Source organism: Felis catus, chromosome A1 (assembly GCF_018350175.1).
Source record: "Felis catus isolate Fca126 chromosome A1, F.catus_Fca126_mat1.0, whole genome shotgun sequence".
In the NCBI taxonomy this organism is placed as follows: domain Eukaryota; kingdom Metazoa; phylum Chordata; class Mammalia; order Carnivora; family Felidae; genus Felis; species Felis catus.
Genome location: NC_058368.1, coordinates 27,643,237 through 27,660,333, shown reverse-complemented (window position 1 = coordinate 27,660,333; position 17,097 = coordinate 27,643,237). Strand labels below are relative to the sequence as shown.

The 17,097-nt window shown below is 35.9% G+C and overlaps 1 protein-coding gene across 1 annotated transcript in view; it reads left to right on the top strand.

Moving 5' to 3' along the window:
* The window catches only part of DNAJC15 (DnaJ heat shock protein family (Hsp40) member C15), a 70,464-nt gene that overhangs the window by 48,777 nt on the left and 4,590 nt on the right, over positions 1 to 17,097 (top strand). The window contains exon 5 of the mRNA XM_003980414.6: positions 4,325 to 4,395. Within this exon, the coding sequence (XP_003980463.1) occupies positions 4,325 to 4,395 (71 nt within the window). The remainder of the gene's footprint in view (positions 1 to 4,324; positions 4,396 to 17,097) is intronic.

Genomic DNA, 17,097 nt, shown 5'->3' with positions numbered 1-17,097 from the left:
AGATCTATCTATCATCTGTCTGTCTGTCCGTCTATCTATCTTTGCTATTGAATTGTATGAGTTCTTTATATATTTTGGATATAACCTCTTATCAGATATATGATTTGCAAATATTTTGTCTTATTCCATAGGTTGTTTTTTCACTTTGTTGATGGTTTTCCTTTCTGTGTAGAAACTTCTTAAACTTTGATGGAGTCCCATTGTTTTAATTTTGTTGCCTAGCTTTTGATTTCAGATTTTAAAAATTACTGCCAAGAACGATGTCAAGGAGTTTACCCCCTGTGTTTTATTCTAGGAGTTTTATGGTTTCAGGTCTTTAGTTCAAGGCTTTAATCTGTTTTGAGTTGGTTTTGTGTATGGTATAAGATAAGGGTCCAGTTTTATTCCTTTGCATGTCAGCTGTCCAAATTTCCCAACGCCATATTGACAAGACTATCTTGTTTTACATTTTTGGCTCCTTTGTCATAAACTAATTGACCATATATACATGGGTTTATTTCTGAGGTCTCTCAGAACTGTTTCATTGATCTGTGTGTTTCTTTCTAAGTTAATATTATACTGTTTTGATTTTTATAGCTTTGTAATATACTTTAAATGCAGGAGGTGTGATGCCTCCAGCTTTGTCATTTACCAAGATCTTTGGCTGTTTGGAGTCTTTTGTGGTTCCATACAAATTTTAAGATTGTTCTATTTTTGTGAAAAATGCCTTTGGAATTTTGATAGGTCTTTCATTGAATCTGTAGATTGCTTTGAATAGTATGGACATTTTAACAAATTTCTTCCAACTTATGAGCATGGAATATCTTTCTATTTATTAGTGTTTTCAATTTCTTTCATCAGAATTTTACAGTTTTCATTGTACAGGTCTTAACTTCATTGATTAAGTTTATTACTAGGTATTTTATTCTTCTTGATGCAATTGTGAAAGGGATCATTTTCTTTTTTTCTTTTTTTGGAGAAAGAGTGTGTGTGTGTGTGTACATGTGAGCAGGGGTAGGGGCAAAGGAAGAGGAAGAGAGAGAATCTTAAGCAGGCTCCACATCCAGCACAGAGCCTGATACGGGGCTTAATCTCACAACTCTGAGATCATGACCCAAGTCAAAATCAAGAGTCAGATACTTAACTGATTGAGTCATCCAGGCACCAGTGGGGTTGTTTTCTTAATTTCTCTTTCTGATTATTTGTTATTAGTATATAGAAAGGTAACAGATTTTTGTATATTGATTTTATATCTTCCAACTTCACTGAATTTGTTGATCAGTTCTAAGTTTCAGGGTTTTCTTTATATAATATCATGTAATCTGCAGTTTTACTTCTTTGTTTCCAATTTGGATGCCTTTCATTTCTTTATCTTGCCTAATTGCTCTATGACTTCTAGTACTATGTTGGATAAAAGTGGTGAGAGCAGGCAACCTTGTGTTGTATCTGATCTTAGGGGAAAAACTTTGAGCTTTTCACCATTGAGTGCGATATTTGCTATGCATTTGTCATATGGCCTTTATCGTGTTGAAATATGTTCCCTCTATACCCATTTTGTTGAGAGTTTTTATCATGAGTGGGTGCTGAATTTTGTCAAATGTTTTTCTGTGTCTTTGGGGAGATCATATGATTTCTATCCTGTATTTTGTTTCGCATTTATGGTGTTTCACATCGATAGGTGGATGTTGAACCATCTTTTCGTCCCTGGAGTAATCCTACTTGTTCATGATGTATGATCCTTTTACTATAATTTTCTTTTCTATAGTGTCCTTGTCCTCTTGTGGTGTCAGGATAATACTGGTCTCATAAAATGAATTTGGAAATGTTTCTTCTTGTTTTTTGAAAAGTTTGAGGGGAATTGGTATTCTTTAAATGTTTGGTAGATTTCATTTAAGCCATAGGTCCTGAGCTTTTCTTTGTTGGGAGGTTTTTGATTAATGATTTAATCTCATTATTAATAATTGGTCTGCTCAGCTTTTCTGTTTCATCCTGATTCAATCTTGGTAGGTTGTATGTTTCTGGGACTTACCTGTTTCTTCTACATTTCCATTTTGTGGATGTATAATTGTTAATATAGTCTCTAATGACCCTTTGTATTTCTGTGGTATCACTTTTAATGTCTTCTCTTTCATTTCTGATTTTATTTGAGTACTGTCTTCTTTTTTCTTGGTGAGTATAGCTAATGGTTTGTCTATTTTGATTATCTTTAAAAAAATAATTTAGTTTCATTGATCTTTTGTCATCTTTTTAGTCACTATTTCATTTATTTTTACTCTAATCCTTGTTATTTCCTTCCTTCAGCTAAGTTTGGTCTTAGTTTTTCCTTTTTTTTCTAGTTACCTGGGGGATAAAGGAGGTTATTTATTTGAGCTCTTTCCTTTTTCTTAATATAGGCATTTATTACTATAAACTTTCCTCTTAAAACTGCTTTTGCTGCATCCTATAAATTTGTTACATTATATTTCCATTTTCTTTTGTCTCAAAATATTTTTTCTCTTTTGGTTTCGTCTTTGACTCAAGACATTTTTCATTCATAGAAGAATGTTTTATATGCTTATTGCTTTAACATGTTTGGTGATCTGGTATTTAACCTCAGAAGATTAGAAGTAGTAAGTAATGGTCAAGGAATAGCTAGAGACTGGAACAATGGCAGAATCAAGGCTTGACAGCTGATAGCAAGGGAGGCAGTTCTAAAAGTAAATAGAAAAACTTAAATGGAAAGCATTCTAGAACTCTTTAAAACAAGGGTAAGAAATCTCTGCAGACCTTAAGAATTTCTTTGCACTTAATTTATACTCATGATAATACTTTTGAGTCCTTCAAGAGACGTCAAATTAGGTTATTTATACCCCACTTTTGAAAGGAAATATGTAATGTACTTTCATAAGCATCCTTTGTCTTCATAATAATTACTAAAAACTATTTATTTTTGAACACTTTGAACACTGTATATGATGTTATGCTAATCCTTTTACTTGCATTATCTAATTTATCCTTAGAATAATCCTGGGAGGTGGTTTATTGTGTCCATTTTACTTAGGAGAGTTTAAGTGAGCAAGACAGAGTGTTGTAGCTAATGAGTGGTGGAATCTGGATGTTAAACCTATGTCTGAATATCTCTCTAAAAGTACCTGCTTTTTAGCTATTGCAGTGTGGTTCATTCATATGAATTAAATTACTTTGCGTTTTGCAACAGCCATGCTATACTTTAAGTCAGTTGCTATTATCCCCATTTGAGACCCATAAATACTAAGTAGCTTAGATAAGATAATATAGCTATTAATAAGCAATACCAGAATTTTGTTGTTGTTAGTGTTAATTTTGTTTCCTTGCCTGGAGAATGTGCTAGTGAGAAACATTTCCAATACTGGATAGATTAGTTTTTACTGAAATAATTTTAGGTTTATTTAACTTTCTCCTTTAATTTTTGTTTACAGCATAGGCTCTAACAGCTAGGATTTTCCCATAGGTTTCTCCCAAGCTAAATAAATTATGAGCTATGAAATCTAACAGAAGACCATGGGGGAGGAGAAGAGGGGAAAAAAAGTTACAGAGACGGAGGGGGGCAAACCATTAGAGACTCTTAAGGACTGAGAACAAACTGAGGGTTGATGGCGGGTAGGGGAGAGGGGAAAGTGGGTGATGGGCATGGAAGAGGGCACTTCTTGGGATGAGCACTGGGTGTTGTATGGAAACCAATTTAATAATAAATTATATTAAAAAATTATGAGTTATGAAGAGTTTTGAGATGCTCTGTTGAAATGTAATAATAATAAAAGCTAACTAGTTTGGAACACTTGATCTAGCACTTTGTTGGCTTTAACTGATTCAGTCCTTACAGTTGCTCTGTGAGGAATATGTCTTTCTGAGCCCTGTTTTACAATGAGAAAACTGAAGTATGGGGAGGTTAAAAAATTTCACCAAGGTTACCCCTATCCTAAATAGGAATGGGATTAAAATCTGGTAGTCTAGGAGCTCTGGAGTCTGAATATGTGTCTATTACACACTATATAAAATACCTTCTCCTCAAATAACTTGAAGCATAAGTTTTCAAACTGAGTATAATCTATAGACTGTGACTGTCCTACCCTATATATTGTGTTTTATTTTTTAAAGTGATTAAGAATAGAGATTGGCATTACAAAGGAGGAAAAATGCATGTGACATTGAATCAATGGTTTATTTTGATAGTTAGTAAAATTAAGGGACAAGCTGTAATTTCATATTTATCCACAAGATGGTGAAATTCTCATTAGTTTTTAATTCCTTAAAACCCATATAAACTGTTAATTTATACTCTGCATTTGACACTATTTATTATAAGCACTTTAATTTCTTTTTACAGCCCATCTGCTGGCAAGGCCAAGATTAGAACAGCTCATAGGAGAATTATGATTTTGAATCACCCAGATAAAGGTAGGCAAAATTCCTAATTTTCAAAATATGTGGATGTGAATCTGCTCTGAATTTCTTTTCAGTTTACTTAAACTCATTATAAGTGATATATGTATACACATACACCCACACACACACATACATATATTTGAAATGGAAGATTATGTGCCACATGTATTGTGATTTTTCTTATAAATAAATATGCTTTTGGGTTAGAGTTCATTGACCCACAGAAGTGGTGGGTTTATATCATAAGCTTTCAAGAATTTAGTTACTGATTTTTATGTATGTGTACCTAACTACTGTTTGAGGCTCCTAGCATTTTGATTGGGAAAGAGAAAACATGAATTGTAGACTCTGTATAAACTGATTTGGGCATCATGAGTTATGTTGGTTTAACCTTAAACATAAAAACATAAGATTTAGAGGATATCCTCTAAATCTCTGTAATATGTCATAGATAATTCTGTATTTCTTAATTTTATTCTGGAAGGCTCTGAGGCTGAGCCATTTGTTTTTAACTGGCCAGGTTTTTAATGTAAATTTATCTTACAGAAAGACAATTATTATAACTTTAACTACACTACAGCTGCTTGAGAGAGAAAGCCCATATGTTCATTACTGTTTCTTCTCTAAAATAACAGATGGTAGAAAGTTGCACTGTATTTCAGAAGTCAAGGGTGGTGGGGGGGAGTGAAGGGTTTTTTGGATTCTTATTTACAGGATTTCAGTTTTCTAATTATTTTGAAAAAAATTAAAAACAAATTTTGGATTTCTGCACATCCTAACTCACACCAAAGTAGGGCATTCTTTTTGAGTTTTCTTACTTAATTATTTCCTATAAAAATTCTTTTCACTAAACGTCATCATTGATTTTTGCATTTGCTACTCTTTAGTATGAATAAACAGAAAATAAACTTTGAAAAGAGGTTTTACTTAAAATTTCCAAATAGCTTTAACAGTTACTGAAAGATCTACTCAACTATTACTTTGTATTGTGGGGTTTCTGAGTAATTGACTCAGGCAGAAATGTGTTTAAAGTGCCTCCTTAAAGCCCTCTTTCTCCTAAACATCCTTTGTCCCTTCCAGGTCAAGTGTGTGCCCTTCTCTGATTGATTGCAGTGGGATCAGGCACTCAGGTCTTTCAGACGATTGACAAGTTGTTGACGGTGCCTACTGGCAAGGAAACCAGTTCTAAAATGGATCTAAGAGAACATCTATTTTCAGATACCTGTAGTGAAAGAAAAAAGAAAATGTGTATCTTATACAGTAGTATTCAAAAAATTACTTGATTTGTGTTGAGGTCATATATTTATCAGAGGTGGGATTGTTGATTGCCTGTAGCATGCTTACTGATAATCCTGTCTGGCCCTGTGTAGGAGGCAGGATGTTAGGGAAGGGACCTGGAAGCAGGAGGCTGGCGTTTTTCTCTGGCTTCTGCCTTCCAGCCAGCAATATGGCCTTGAACACTTCCTTAAACTCTCCAAATGTCAATTTTATGTTCTGGAAGATGAAGGGATTTATTTCTAAAGTCCTTTTGGTTATAGAATGTAATATCTTTATATACCTATTCAATTAATGAAAAACCTGTAGTCTGTATTTTTCTTTCTTTCTTTTTTTAACTTTTATTTATTTTTGAGGGATAGAGACAGAGCATGAATGAGGGAGGAGCAGAGAGAGAGGGAGACACAGAATCCAAGGCAGGCTCCAGGCTCTGAACTGTCAGCACAGAGCCCAACACAGGGCTCGAACCCACAAACTGTGAGATCATGACCTGAGCTGAAGTCAGACGTTTAACCGACTGAGCCACCCAGGTGCCCTTGTACTCTGTGTTTCTATTCGGATCACTTTTTTTTTTTTTAAGTTTATTCATTTTTGAGAGAAAGACAGAATGGGGAGAGGCAGAGAGAGGGAGAGAAAGAGAATCCCAAGTAGGCTCCATGCTGTCAGCACAGAGCCTGATGTGGGGCTCACACTCACAAACCGTGAGATCATGACCTGAGCTGAAATCAAGAGTTGGACGCTTAACCGACTGAGCCACCCAGGTGCCCCCAGATCACATTTTTAAGAAAGATACTTTTAATCATTTTGGATTATTGTACCCTTTAAGAATATGTTGGCAACTGTGTACATTTTGTCCATATAATTGCTCATTCACCCACAATTTTGAAAAAACATTTGGAGTTTCAGAGAGTTCATAGACCTCAACACCCAGCTATATGCTCACAGTTAAGAACTCCTGTTCTAGGGACACCTGGGTGGCTTACTTGGTTAAGCGTCTGACTTTGGCTCAGGTCATGATCTCACAATTTCTGAGTTTAAGCCCCACATCGGGCTCTGTGCTGTCAGCACAGAGCCTGCTTTGTATCCTCTGTACCACCCCCCACCCCCGACCCTCTTCTGCATACATGCACATACATTCTCTCTCTGTCTCAAATAAATAAACATAAAAAAGAACTGCTCTAGTACAAGTAGGGTGAATTAAGGAATACTGGAATTACTGAAGGGAGAATATTCATAGATGATGGAGTTGGGAGATAATAGTCCATAAATCCTGAAATTGTCTCTTGAGAAGGAAGGTTGTTTTATTTTATTTTTTTGTTTTGTTTTGTTCTGAATGAGAAGAAGATAACAGATTTTAAACAAAAATGCCTCACTGTCCTCAGAGAGAGAAAGCCAGAAGTATTGGGGGAAATATGAGAATGGGCAACTGTTAATTTTGTCTCCTCTTTTTCTTTCTTTTTTTATAAATTTTTTTTTTAACATTTATTTATTTTTGAGACAGAGAGAGACAGAGCATGAATGGGGGAGGGCCAGAGAGAGAGGGAGACACAGAATCTGAAACAGGCTCCAGGCTCTGAGCGGTCAGCACAGAGCCCGACGCGGGGCTCAAACTCACATACCGCGAGATCGTGACCTGAGCCGAAGTCGGACGCTTAACCGACTGAGCCACCCAGGTGCCCCTGTCTCCTCTTTTTCTAATTCTTCACCATATTGCTTTGGCCAGATCAGCACTGACTGTTACATAGGTAGTTGAAAAAATTTAAATCCGTTACTCCATGCTTCTGAAATTCATGAATGTACCCCCACTTTATCCCTAAGTCACTTTTACTGCCAGCTAGTAAAACAAAGTTAGAACTTCAGATGTGTGATCAACTATAATTTGTCACACATTTCATTATCAGCTTATGCAAAGAAAGTGACACCAGAAAAGTAGGTGTGGTAATGGCTGAAAATACATTTTTTGTAACCAGTTTTAAATAAGCATTCAGATGTGCTTTGGTAAAAAGTAAATTTTGCTATTCAATTTAGGGAGATAAGATCTCAGTTGATCTAATGTATTCAGATTAGATTATGTTTTTTTGAAATTGCTGGAGAGGCTAGATGTTTGGAAATAAGTAGTTTGATATTATGCCTAATGAATGAATATAGAAAGGAAGACAGACTAGGTAAATTTGAAAAACTGTAGAACCTCAACGATTGCTTACAAACTCTCTAATCCAGTGCTACTCAGAGGATAGTTTGCTCGTGCATGCAGGCCGGCTTGTCACCTGTATGCAGTGGGTTTCAAACAAAAATCAAAGTAAGCATTTAGAAGCCTCTAGCAATTTGACATTGTGGTGACATCCAAATGTGTGATACTTTTGTAATTTGTGAAAGTATCGGTCCACTACAAATTGGAAATATTTTAAAAGGTGCTTGTTTACCATAGTTTGAAAGACACTGATCTGATCAATGTTGCCTCCTAAGTCAGGACTGTTTCTGCTCATCCTGGGGAAAATGGCCTGTTAGCTCTCCTGAAAGATTTTTAGTGATGGAGAGCTTTCCGCTTTACAAGCAGCCTGTGGGTAGGCAGCTCTAACTACTAGAAAGTTCTTACATTTAGCTGCAGTTTACCTGCCTGCAGCAGAGATTCTCCGTCTTTTCTCATTTATGCCCTCTTTCAATAAACATACAGTACTTTCACTCTTCTTTCACAGTGTTTCAGTAAAAATTAAATATTGGGGCTACAGACAAATCAAAGTATACCACTGAATGGATTTCCCCTAATTACTCTCATTGTAGAAGAAGCTAAATTTGACACATAGCCCTAGTAATAAGATATTACAATTTATTACAATATGTTACACTTAGAAGATGTACTGCAGACATTCATAAAAAGAAAGACATGATCACCAAGAGTCAAAATGGATTCACTAAGAAAGAGTGGTGCTTAATGAGCTTGATTTCCTTTTTTGATAGATGTACTAGACTCATACTTGTTTCAAAGGGCTCATCTTTTCTTCCCCTTATTTCAACAATTTTAATTAGATTTAAGGCTTTGTATTTGAGTTAATAACTTTTTTAGTAAATGTATGATTTTGTTTTATCCACATTGATTTTCCTTGGTAAATAGATGATGTGATCTTTAAAACAAAAAGAACATGGGTTATTCATCTTTATAGTCTGAATAGCTGACACTTGAACTTTTTTTTTCATGAGTAATGAATAAGAAAATGGATAAAAAGCAAGCATACAAATAAAATTTACAGGTAAAATAGAATTGGGATTGATAATACATAATGATCATATGAAATATTTTACATACTTAGTGATTTATATGAAACCATCTGTAACTATTCTTTCAGTCATTCAGAAGGTATTTATTTAACTTCTGTAATGTGCTAGATGTGGTAAATCTTGGGGCTTTAACTGTAAAACAGGACAACTGGATCTTTGGCTTCATGGAGCATGAATTCTACTGGAGAGACAGACAAAAAAGAAGTAAACCTATTTCACGTTGTGGTTAGTGTAGTAAAGGGTGTGAGAAAGAGGCAGCTTTACATACAGTGACTGGGAAGGCCTCCGTGAGGAGACCTGAAGGATGAAAAGAAGCCAGCTGTGTGAAGAATGCTTGCGAGGCCAGGGAACTAGCATAAGCAAAAGCTCTAGGGGTGTTTAATTACTTGAAAGAAGACTAGAATGATAGGGGTGTAATATGCAGGGGGAGAGAGAGCAGGAGACGAGGTGGTGTCCACATTTTGAAAACTGCAGGTGTGCTTTATGATAATGAAATGCTGTAGGTGGTGTGTAATACTTGATTCTAAACACAGTGGGAAGTTTCTGTCAGCCTTTAAGCAGTAGAGTGATGTAATTTACTTCTTAAGAAATTTTTCTCCTCAATCTCTGCTTCTTTTTCTTTTTTTAAATATACTTTGTTTTGAAGTATACAAGCAGAAAAGTGCACACATCATAAGTATATATCTACATAAATTTTTACAAACACACCTGTATAACCATCCCCTATGTCAAAAACTAGAACATCACCACACCCCTGACACCCCTTCATGAGCCCTTCCAGTTCTGCTTCACTCTTAAAAAGAACCACTGTCTTGATTCATAGTATCACAAATTCGTCTTGCCTCTTTTGAATGTGTGTAGTCATTTGCACCTGGCTGCTTTCGTTCAGTATTTATCCTTGTGAGAATTATCCATATTGTAATGTGAAGCAATAGTGTGTTCATTCTCACTGATATATAGCAGCCTTAGCAAGGTGGGCTCTGTGGGCCTCCAGGGGTTCCTGAGACCCTTTCAGGAGCTCTTAGGTGAAACTGTTTCCCTTTTCCTGCGTGGACATTTGTAATGATGTTGCAAAAACATCATTGGTGTGTAAACTGCTAGTGCCTTAGCACCAGTAAAGGCAGTGGCACCAAAGTGTCCGTACACCCATATGAAAAAAATGCATGTTGACTCCATCTCGCATCGTATAGAAAGTTAATTCTTAATGGATTTTAATGTAAATGTGTGATATGAAACAGCAATACATCTCTATATTTCAAAACACAGAGTAGGTAAAGATGTCTTAAATAAGGCATAAATAGTACTTAAGGTATTTAAAAGGAAAAATGTGCCTCTGTTTGTGAGAAAAATTAGCCTGTAGTTTTGCTTTTTTAGAAAGTTAATAGATTTTGCTTTCAGGGTCACTCTAGCCTCTTAAAGGAATTGGCAGTGTTCTCCTTTGTTCTCTGAACGAGTTTGTGTAAGATGTGTTACTTCTTGTTTTAATATTTGTAAGAATTCACCAATGAAGCCATCTGGGCTTGGAGACTTCTTTGTGGGAAGGTTTAAAATTACAGATTCAGCATTTAAAAAATACACACCTCTTCAGATTTTCTGTTTCTCCTTATCCCTAGTTTTGGGTAACTTTTTTATAGGAATTTTTCCAGTTCACCTAAAATTTCAGATTGGTACAAGGTTGTTTATAATATCCCCTTGTTACCTTTTTTTGTCTTTTAAAGTTTATTTATTTATTTTGAGAGAACAAGAGAATGAGAGCGAGGGAGGGGCAGAGAGAGAGAGAGAATCCCAAGCAGGCTCAGCACTATCAGCTCAGGGCCCAACTCACAAACGGTGAGATCATACCTGAGAGAAATGAAGAGTCAGACACTCAGCTGACTGAGCCACCCAGGCACCCCTGCCCTTAATACCTTTTTAATGTTTGTAGTAGCTGTGGTTTTCACTACTTTTTCATTCTCAGTGTTAACGTAATTTGTTCATTGGTATCATCCCCTTTGTTCTCTTGACGGGTCATGCTAAAGGTCAATATATGTGTATTAGTCTTTTAAAAACTTATGGTCGTATTTTGTTATTCTGCATTTGTAAGTTAATTTTCTGTATCATGAATTGTTATTTTTATTTCTTCTAACTTTGGTTTTAATTTGCTGTTCGTTTTCTTTTTCCTTTTTTTTTTTTTAAGTTTATTTATTTTGAGAGAGAGCAAGCAGGGGAGGGGCAGAGAGAGAGAGAGAGAGAGGGAGAGAGAGGGAGAGGGAGAGGGAATCCCAAGAAGGCTCTGCACTATCAGTGCAGAGCCTTGACACGGGACCCACACCCATAGACCATGAGACCACGACCTGAGCCAAAGTCATATGCTTAACCCACTGAGCCACGCAGGCACCCTGCTGTTCTTTTTCTGTTTTTTAAACTGAATATTCAGGTCATTGGTTTTAGCTACCATTAGTTCAAAGTTTTTTTCTTTCACTCATGTGTTAACATATATTGCCTAATTTCCTAGTGACCGAATATTTTCTAGTTATCTGTGTTAGTGACTTCTGTCTTCATTCCACTTGGGAAGAGAACATACTCTGGTTTCTTTAGAAGTTGTTTAGAAGTTTTAGTTGTTTTAGAAGTTCTTTGGAAGTTGTTTGAACCTTACTTTATGATACTCTGGTTTCTTTTTTTTTTTTTTTTTTAATTTTTTTTTCAACGTTTTTATTTATTTTTGGGACAGAGAGAGACAGAGCACGAACAGGGGAGGGGCAGAGAGAGAGGGAGACACAGAATCGGAAACAGGCTCCAGGCTCTGAGCCATCAGCCCAGAGCCCGACGCGGGGCTCGAACTCGCGGACCGCGAGATCGTGACCTGGCTGAAGTCGGACGCTTAACCGACTGCGCCACCCAGGCGCCCCTACTCTGGTTTCTTTAGAAGTTGTTTAGAAGTTTAGTTGTTTTAGAAGTTCTTTAGAAGTTGTTTGAACCTTACTTTATGATCCAGCATATATATGGTTAATTTTTGGTAAGTAATCTGTGAACACATTGTATAGTCTGTAATTCTTGAATTCAGTATTAAAGATATATGAGGTATATATCTCCATTTAGGTTTTGTTTTGCTTCACTTACTGTGATGGTATGGTTATATAACTTGGGGACAGATAATTTAGAGTTGTTATGTTTTCCTTGTGGGTTGACTCCTCATTTTGAAATATCCTTCTTTATATCTAGTATTGCTTCTTGCCATAAAGTCTGCTTTATTTGAAACTGTAGCTTCCCCAGCTTTCTTTTGGTTAGCGTTTACATGGTATATCCTTTCCTGTCTTTTTCTTTCAGCCTTTTTTAACTCTTGAAGTTTGACGCTTCTAAGCAGCAGGTTTTAGTTTTTTAATGAGATCTAACAGGTTTTGACTTTCAATACAAGTATTTAGTTCTTTTATGTTTAATGTACTTATTGATGTTTGAATATATATATTTATATACATTGAAAAGTTGTGAGAACAGACATTTTTGTCTTGTTTCTGATCTTAGGGAAAAACATCCAGTCTTTACCACATTAGTATGGTATTATCTGTAGGTTTTTTTAATGGATGCCCTTTATCAGGTTAGGAAATTCCCTTCTATTTTTGTTTTTTATTCTATAGATGTAATGGATTCCATTAATTGATTTTCAGTTGTTAAACCAACCTCAGATCCCTGGGATAAATTTCACCTGGTCTAGCATATAATTTTTTTAATATGTTGCTATATTCAGTTTGCTAGTATTTTCTTGGGTTTTTGGAATACATATTCATAAGAAATATAGATCTGTAGTTTTATTGTGATGTCTTTGGTTTTAGTGTCAAGATAATGTGGGCCTTATAAATGAGTTAGGAAGTGTTTCCTCCTCTTCTATAAACCGTCTAGGCCTGGGCTTTTCTTTGTGCATAGTTTTTTGATTACTGATTCAATCTCTTAAGTTGTTATAGGTCTATTCGATTGTCTATTCCTTCTTGAGTCAGGTTTCAGTAATTTGTGTCCTCCAAGGAATTCGTCCATTTTATCTAAGTAATCCAATTTGTTGAAATGCAACTGTTCATAGTATTCTTTTATAACCTTTTTTTATTTCTCTAAGGTTGATAGTAATACTGGTTTCTAATTCCAATAATTTGAATCTGTTCTCTTTTTCTTGGTCGAACAAGAAAAAGGTTTTTATTGCTGATCAACAAGTTAAAGGTTTCCTTTCAAAGAACCAGCTTTTGGGTTCATTGATTTTTCTGTAATTCTTTTTTTTCTATTCTCTTTCATTAATTTCTGTTTTAATTTTTACTGTTTTCTTCCTTATAATTGCTTTGGGTTTAGTTTATTCTTCTCCTTACATTGTCTTAAGGTTGAAGGTTAGGTCGTTGATTTAAGATTTTCTTTTTTTAACATAGGCATTTATAGCTATAATTGCCTCGTAAGCACTGCTTTAGTTGTGCTCCATAAGTTTGAGTATGTTGTGTCTTCATTTTCATTTATCTTCACGTACTTTCTAATTTCCCTTTTTTGACTCATTTGACTCATTGATTGTTCAAGAGTATGTTGTTTAATTTCCACATATTTATTTCCTAAATCTGTCCTTATTGATTTCTAGTTTCATACCATTGTGTTTGGAAAACATAATGTGATTATTTCTATCCTTTTAGCCTATTGAGGTTTGTTTAATGGCCTAGCATATGGTCTCTCCTGGAGAATGTTCCATGTGCACTTGAGAAGAATGTATATTCTGCTTTTTGGGGGGCGGAGTGTTTTGTTCTGTAGATGTCTGTTAGATCTAGTTGGTATAAGTGTTGTGCAATTCTTCTGTTTTCTTGATCTTTTTTCTAGTTGTTATATCCATTATTGAAAGTGGGGCATTAAATTTTGTTGTTGAATTATCTGCTTCTTTCTTCATGCTGTTAGTTTCTGTTTCATATATTTTGGTCCTCTGTTGTTAGATGCATACATGTTTATAATTGTTGTATCCTCTTAATGAATTTGATCCTGTTAGGTGTTCCTTTTAAAAATCTCGTTTACATTTTTAAAGTCTATTTTGAGAATACGCACTCTAGCTTTTCTATGGTTGGTTTTTTCATGATATATCTTTTTGCATCCTTTTACTTTCAATCTGTGTTTTTGTGTCTCTGGCAAACAGCATATAGTTGGGTCATGTTCTTTTTAAACAAAATCTGACAACATTTTGATTAATTGAATTGTTTAACCCATTCACATGTATTATTACTAATAATATAGTTGGATTTATGTCTGATTTACTTTTTGTTTTCTATGTCTCATGTCTTTTTTTTTTTTTACTCCTCTGTTCCTCCTTTACTATTTTCTTTTATGTGGAGTGAATATTTTCTAGCATTTTAATTTCATTAATTATTTTTTCACTGTTTCTGAGGTTTTTAAAAAGTGATTGCTGTAGGGTTTCTCATACATACCCTTCCTTTATCAGACTCTGTTTCATATTTGTACTAGATTCCACTAATATTTAGAAACATTAGTCTTACATAGCTCTATTCCTTGTGTACCCTTTTTGTGGTATTATTGTTACACATATTATATCTACTAATGTTACAAACCCAACAGTACACTTAGTATTACTACTTTATCATCTCCTGTTATTTCCTTAGTCCATATTAGCTTTGTTCCCACAGACCTCCTTTGTACTATTACTAGCAAATATATTTTGCATGTGTTTCTAAATGTTATAGGTTCAACAATACATTCTGTATGTATTATCTTCTACCATTCATTGCCTTTTCAGTGAATTAAGAGAAGAAAGAAAAATATGTGTTTATATTGTCTTCTATAATTATGGTGATCTTTACCTAGTGTTCTTTGTGTGTGTGAATTTAGATTGCTGTCTATGGTCATTTGCTCGCAGCCTAAAGAAATTCCTCTAGTATTTCTTCTCAAGTGGTCTGCTAACAACAAATTCTTTCAGGTTTGTGTATATGGGATAGCGTTTGTTTTGCCTTCGTTTCTGAATGAAGGCCTTGCTGAATTTAGGATTCTTGGCCTACCGTTTTTTTCTTTGAGGACTTTGATTATGTATCCCACTGCTTCTGGCCACCATTGTTTCTGTTACGTCAGCTATCAGTCTTATTGGAGGGTTTTTTAAATAAGTGACACATTGTTTTCCTGTTGCTACTTTTAAAAGATAAACCTAGGCGGGCGACTTCGGCTCAGGTCATGATCTCGCGGTCCATGAGTTCGAGCCCCGCGTTGGGCTCTGTGCTGACAGCTCAGAGCCTGGAGCCTGCTTCAGGTTCCGTGTCTCCCTCTCTCTCTGACCCTCCCCCGTTCATGCTCTGTCTCTCTCTATCTCAAAAATAAATAAACGTTAAAAAAAAATTAACAGATAAACCTAGGCATATTAAAAAGGTTTATTTGAGCAAAAATCTGTTTGAATTGGGTAGCACCAAACTGCAATTGGTTAGGAACACGCCACTGACAGGAGCTAGGGGAAATACTTGTATAGAGAAGAGGCAGAAGCAAAACAAAGAAATTGTTTGATTGACTACAGCTTAATAAGCATTTGCTTTATTTGGAAGAGTCTGGTTGGCTGTTGGCGATTAGTTGCCCTCAGGTTTCAATTTCTTAATGTTGAGGGATTTACAGGCTTAGGTTTTGGTTTGGTTATGTAGGCTACTAAGGCATAAAAGCCACTTCCGTACAATGGCCACCTTACTTAATTTAACACTGCTTTATAGATTTTCTCCTTGCCTTTGACTTTCAGCATTTTTACTGTGATGTGTCTGTGTTTAGATCTCTTTTTATTTATCCTTCTTGGAGTTTGGTGAGCTCTTTCGGTGAGTAGGTTATTGTTTTTCAGGAAACTTTGGACATTTTTAACCATATTTTTTTTAAAGATTTTTTTTTTTTTTTCATTTTCTTTCCCCTCATCTTCTGGTACTCACATTACATGTATATTTGTGGTTTTAATGATGTCCCACATTTGTCTGAGACTGTTGTTTTTTTCTCATTCTTTTTTCTTTTTGATCTTTGGCTTGAGAAATCTCAATTGCTCTATCTTCAAGTTCACTACTTCTTTCTTAGGCCAGTTCAAGTCTACTCTTGAGCACCTCTAGTGATTTTTCAATTTTGTTCTGTGGATGTATAATGGCTTCTTGGGAATCTTTTCCTATAAATCCAACATCTGATTATTTTCACAGGTAGTTTCTGTTGCTGCTTTTTCATTGTGTATGTATGGGTCATACTGTCATGACCTGTTAATTTGTATGCCTCATAGTATTTTGTTGGAAACTGAACATTTTAGATTATGTATTGTAGCAGCTCAGGGTATTTGTCCACCCCAGGGAGGGCTTATTATTTTTATTTATTTGTTTAGTAACTGGATTATTTTAGTGAAGTCGATACCCTCACCCCCCCCCCCCCACCTCCCCTTGTTAAGCTTTTTACACTGTTCCTCAAGGTGGCATAGTTTTGGGTATGCAACTCAGCCACTGTGGGATGACAGTGGTATTGGTCGGGCACTCTTCCTCTCTTTTCTTGATCACACCCAATTGTAAACTCCACTAATTGCTGACCAGTTGCTCAGTTGTTCTCAACAATGCCCTGGGACACAAATTTCTCTACGAATGAATACAATCAAATAGTTGCACCTTTGATGAAACGGTTTCTGGAGTCAGTGTCTGATGTTTGTTCTGAACCCAGGAGGGCTCCTCTCTGCTGTTTGTTCCCTGTTTCTGTCCTGTGAACATACAGTCACTGTGTATGTTCACTGGATTCATGAATCTTCTCCCAGTTGCTTTTCAGAACCTCTGCTGTCCCTCCCTGTACTGTCCTTGAGAGCACCCTCCATGCTCTGTTGTAAATGAAGTCAGTTCCTTTGGAAAGAGGTTTGGGGCTCTCTGTTTCATGGCCTGTTTACTTCATAGGAAAAATATCTGCCAGGGCTCTGGAGTTGAGACTGGGAACTATGGCAGTCTTCTCTCCAAATGAAACCCCCGCTGTAGGATCTAAGCATGCAACACAGGGAGCAGTAGCCTGAGGTCTTCTTGGCTTGCCTCTCTTGTGTGGAACCACCACGCTTTATGGACTGGAGAAGGACTCTTGAGGCCCAGTATTCTAAAGGAGCCACACTTAAGGTAGAGCTTCTGTATCACTTGCTTAGCACTTAGCCTCAGCAGCAGGCAGCTGGGGGAAGGAAGAGAAATAATGGAG